At 41.8% G+C, this 5576-nt stretch overlaps 2 protein-coding genes across 2 annotated transcripts; one reads left to right on the top strand and one right to left on the bottom strand.

Moving 5' to 3' along the window:
* Positions 1–92: 92 nt before the first annotated feature.
* Positions 93–902, top strand: LOC108767159 (uncharacterized). The gene has a single exon (XM_018516885.1). The coding sequence runs from the start codon at positions 93–95 to the stop codon at positions 900–902; it is 810 nt and encodes a 269-aa protein (XP_018372387.1).
* Positions 903–3271: 2369 nt separating this feature from the next.
* On the bottom strand, positions 3272–4159 carry LOC108767157 (uncharacterized). Its single transcript, XM_018516884.1, has 3 exons — positions 3936–4159; positions 3563–3733; positions 3272–3398 (listed from the first exon to the last, which is right to left on the bottom strand). The coding sequence occupies exons 1-3, from the start codon at positions 4157–4159 to the stop codon at positions 3272–3274; spliced, it is 522 nt and encodes a 173-aa protein (XP_018372386.1).
* Between the last annotated feature and the right edge of the window lie 1417 nt (positions 4160–5576).

The following is a 5576-nucleotide window of genomic DNA, read 5'->3' as shown; positions in this document are numbered from 1 at the left end:
ATTGAGGCCGAAGGCGACGGCCGCTGCCTGATTAGAATAAGAGCGACTAAACCTTCGACCCCCACAAACTGGTGACCCCGACGTGATTCAACATGGAAACGGATAAATCAGTAATTATCGAGGAGAGCCCGCACGCGGGTAGAATAACCCTGCGGATTCCGCCGTTCTGGCCAGAAGAGCCGGAACTCTGGTTCGCACAGTTAGAAGGTCAGTTCGAACTCTGCCGAGTAACAAGCGACCACGAGAGGTACATCCACGCTCTTTCCAAGATAGAGCCTAAACAAGCGAAGGAGGTCAAGGATATTATCATAAGCTCTCCAAGCAGCGGAAAATATGAAGTCTTAAAAAAGGCATTAATACAGAGACTGACAGACTCACAAGAGTTTAAAATACGCCAACTACTAGAAACTGAGGAGATGGGAGACAGAAAGCCATCGCAGTTCCTACGGCATCTGGCAACCCTCGCCGGGACTGCCGTCTCGGAAAAGCTACTGCGCATGTTATGGCTAGGACGCCTGCCGGCTCAGACCCAGGCCATACTGGCGACACGAGGCGAGGATAACCTCAACAGCGTAGCGGAGCAGGCCGACCGGATACATGAAGTCAGCGATAAGACGATGGTCCAAGCTACGAGCGGACCGCAATCAACAAGTCCGGCGGCAAACACGCTAGAGGAACTACAAAGACAAATTGCCGCCCTCACGACAAAAGTGGAGAAGATGACCAGCGCGTGGCAAAAAGGCAGGCCTCGGAGCAAATCAAGAAACCGGTCCGGAAGTAGGAAGCACCACCAGGTCTGCTACTACCACCGACGTTTCGGAGCAAAAGCACGCAAGTGTGAACAACCGTGCCATTTCGTGGCAGACGAGAAGAGCACGGAAAACACGCAGGGCTCTCAATGACGGCGGCCGTTGAAAACAGCCCGAAATTATGCCGCCTACACGTCACTGACAGGGTGACAGGTCGTAGATTCCTTGTGGACACGGGATCCGATGTGAGCATAGTCCGCCCCCTCATAAGGGTGGTAACACAAGGCCGACCCCTTACCAACTGTACGCTGCCAACGGCACGTTAATACCAACGTACGGCACAGTAGCACTCCAACCGGATTTCGGACTGAGAAGAGCATTTCCGTGGAGATTTGTGGTAGCCAATACCACACAACCAATACTGGGAGCCGACTTCTTGGCGCACTACAGCCTCTTGCCAGACATGCAAAGGAGGAAATTAATAGACAGGAAGACAGGCCTGGCGACCGAAGGAATCACGAGCATAACATCAACGCCTTCTGTCAAGACAATCGTCACACCAAGCAAGTGAGGTTCTAGCAAAATATCCTGATCTAACAAACATCACGGGACACCAGCGCGAGGCGAAGCACGAAACGCAACACTACATCAAAACAACGCCTGGTCCACCCGAAGCATGTCGACCACGCAGACTGGCCCCTGACAAGCTGAAAGCGGCCAAAACAGAATTCGACCTAATGCTAAGAGAAGGCATTATACAGCCTTCAAAGAGTCCATGGTCGGCACCGCTACACCTGGTGCCCAAGAGGGACCAGACGTGGCGGCCCTGCGGAGACTACCGGCAACTAAACGCCAGGACAGTACCGGACAGGTACCCCATACCGCACCTAGAAGACTTTGCACACGCATTGGAAGGTAAAACAATATTTTCCACGCTCGACCTGGTCAGGGCCTATTACCAGATCCCAATACATCCACCGGACGTGCCAAAAACGGCAATCACAACGCCGTTTGGCATGTTCGAGTTCAAGTACATGACGTTCGGACTTCGGAACGCAACACAGACGTTCCAGCGCTTTATTAACAGCATACTCCACGACCTCGGGTACTGTTACGCATACATCGACGACATCTTGGTAGCATCTCGGACACCTCACGAACACGAACAGCACCTGCACGAAGTGTTCCAGAGGCTTAACAAACACGGCATCAAAGTCAATACAGCGAAATGCGTCCTAGGAGAAAGCAAGGTAGCATTCTTAGGCTACGAAGTTTCGGCCGAGGGGACAAAACCTCCGGAACACAAAGTACGCGCTATAAGAGACTTCCCGAAGCCGGCAACAATCAAACAACTGCGCCGATTCCTGAGGATGACAAATTTCTACAGGAGGTTCATACCAGGAGCGGCCCACACACAAGCAGCCCTTAACGAGGCACTAAAAGGCAGCAACACGAAAGGAAACAAGCCAGTAGAATGGACGCCCGAGCGGGAAACAGCGTTCGACAACATAAAGGAAAGCCTGGCTCAAGCAACTCTAGCACACCCAGACGCAGCAGCAAGGTGGCGACTCATCACAGACGCGTCAAACGTGGCAATAGGAGCAGTACTGCAGCAAGAGAAAGGACAGACTTGGCAACCACTGGCCTTTCTAAGCAAGAAGCTGAACAGCGCACAAAAGAAGTATAGCCCCTATGACAGGGAACTACTGGCCGTATACTCGGCGGTCAGACACTTCCAACACATGCTGGAAGGCCGGCCATTTACCATCTTCACGGACCACAAGCCACTGACATACGCCTTCAATAAGGACCCGCTGCACAGCTCGCCAAGACAGGCACGCCACCTGGAGTACATAAGCCAGTTTTCGACCGACATACGGTATATAGCAGGCAGGGACAATATAATAGCCGACACCTTGTCCATAACCGAAGAGGTACGGCAAGGAATAAACTTCGAGGACCTAGCCAAGGCTCAGGAGACCGATGCAGAGCTACAGGCAGTCTTAGAAGCTAAAATAGGCCTGCAGTCGGAAAAAGTACCCGTGCCTGGCACCACGACGACCGTGTATTGTGACACCAGCACAACAATAGCGCGACCGTACCTCACGCAGGAATTCCGACGTCAAGCATACGAATCACTGCACGCCCTGGCATAATACACAACATTTTTGTTGAAAATATATTTTTTTGTAATTTAAAGCCAGATGATATAATAGAGTTTATAGTCATACGTTTTTCACGAGAAAAATTGCATCATATTTATAACACAAAATAAAAAAATTACATATAATGAAATAAGTACCGTTGTGTACGTGTCGACAAAGGAGTATTTTCCATGCTGTTACATGTTAATGTTCTTTCCGGGGTAATGCTTCTTTTCTACTTTTGCACTTTACCACGATGTTCGTGCTTCCTTGAAGCGCTCGTTCTTCTATGGTATGTGTATGGCATACATCTCAGTGATCTATAAAAAATCAGTGACAGTGTTTATTGTAATGCTTGCAGATGTAATGTTTTAGCGATCATATCTTGATGAATGCACTGCTACCATACCTTCTAGGAAACGTTTTACTGAAATCGGTTCCAAGTGTGTGTAATGCACTTGGTGGTGTACGAGTGACTCGGAAGGATTCATTCAACCATGGATTACTATATAAACATAAAACAGAACATAATATTGACAATTAACAAAGTGATGTGAATGAAGAAATGACATATGAGAATTTTACATTATAGGTAGTAGATAAATTACGTTAAAACGTATTGAAGTCCGAAAATAATATTGTTAATATTCGAATCATTTTTTATTTTACCTTGTAGAGCATACTGTTGGTGTTACCGCAATGCTATCATCGCAAGATTGACTCACTGCATCAATCCCACTGCTACTTTCTACATTTTCGTCTCTGCTTGTGTCTGGATTGCAGACAAGTGGAAATTCTCGACGAATAATTTTAAAATCCATGTTTTCCATAGTATTTGTTCTAAAATGTGTTTAAAAATGCATGGTGTCATTTATCACACATTATTGACATATTATGTAGCCGAAAAGTTTACATTCAATAATGGTACGTTTTGGAAAAATTAATGTATTCGGATTATTTATTACACACTCAAATTTTTAGAAAAGCATTCTAAAATTTTATTTTTAATCGAGTCGGAAACATTTATGAACAATAATTATACCTGTCTTCTGCTGGTGTTAAAAATAATGTTGGTACAGCACTGCGTAAAAGGTGCAATATTGTCTTCTTCTTTGCAATTTTTGATTTCCTTTTTGGTACTATGAATGAATCTTCCGAAAAATGCAATGAACACACTTTTGCTAAACAAAATATATAAAATGTAACTATAATATGTTCCAGAAATACAGAAAAACCATACACGTTGGTCGCCTTAAAATTGTACATAGTGTAATGCATTGTAATGGAAATTGAGTCTACATTAACTATTGCTGTATATACAGTGGCATGCAAAAAGTTTCTGGTCAGTGACATCTTATACTTTAATTTATTTTTAAAAAACTTAATAAAATTGTAATTATTTTCACGTGTTAGTACAAGATTTCGTTATCCACCTCTTGTATTAACACTCGATAATGATTAAAATTTTATCAGGTTTTTATTTTTAAATTCAAATACTAAATGTCACTGGCTGGAAACTTTTGCACGCCACTGTATGTCCAATTTCATGAAAACTATCTTATAAATATAAGTACCAGTGACTGTAAGTGTATCAGTGACTGAACATGTATCTATACTGGATATTAATAAATTTATTATTATTAATCTCAATTTTTTACAATATTGTTCAATTGCATTTAAAGATCATAATTACATTACATTTAAAAAAGTGTTTGGCATATCTCTTTACTTTTAATGTAATATTTTATTTTTATTTTTATTTCCTTTACTTTGTTACTTATTATATATCTATTTATTATATATTGTATTTATTGCTGAAGAAGACTGTGTTAGTCGAAATGTTCATTTTTATGACTTTTCAGTTATGATAAAACTAGTGATTTGACTTTAATATAAACTAGTTTTTATAATATTTAAAATCCTAATAGCTCTTTATTGACCTTCCTACAAATCGTTATATTTAAAAAAGCATTTGAGATTAATAATAATATAAACAAATAAGGTTTTGGGTAAATATCCAACTTAGAGCAGCAACTTGGAGCAGTAAAGCGTGAGCAAAAGCCACCGTATTATTTTATATTTATTTTTAAGTGATATGCAGAACACATGATGTTTTAAATACTTAAAATAAATAATAATTGAGTATGAACTTACCAGATTTTTCATTGTAAGGTTTGTAATCTCCGATTTTTTGCAGTCAAGCTTCACGCATAATTTTTTTTTTCGGTAATTGAAAAAACTTATTTCAACACATGTATTAGAATCGCTATGGCAATTCTTCACTATACAACGTAGCACCATTTTCAATTAATTTTGAGAGTTTTTCACCAAAAAAAGTAATTCTTGCCCGTGCAAAAAACGAAATAATGTTTTAATGACAATCTAACCTGTTGGATACATAAGGACAAGTCAAAGAGACAATGTCAGATGCTCGAGAAAGTGCGTGAAATAAGGACAGTAGACGCAGCGCGCCAATGTGCCAATGCTAAATAATTTTACTCTCAACAGTTGGTACATTGGGTAACCGCGAACAGAAAATAGAGAGAGAGGGCAGATTTTAGAGAGAGAAGCTGAATCAATTGCATACACCATGTAATTCTTCCATCATGGGTTTTAGCAAAAATAATAATAGCCACGGCCTTTCACACATCATTCAAATACTTTATGAAGCACATACTATGGC

This window comes from Trachymyrmex cornetzi, unplaced genomic scaffold (assembly GCF_001594075.2).
Source record: "Trachymyrmex cornetzi isolate Tcor2-1 unplaced genomic scaffold, Tcor1.1 scaffold657, whole genome shotgun sequence".
In the NCBI taxonomy this organism is placed as follows: domain Eukaryota; kingdom Metazoa; phylum Arthropoda; class Insecta; order Hymenoptera; family Formicidae; genus Trachymyrmex; species Trachymyrmex cornetzi.
The sequence above is the reverse complement of the archived record's forward strand: the minus strand, read 5'-3'. Positions and strand labels throughout refer to the sequence as shown.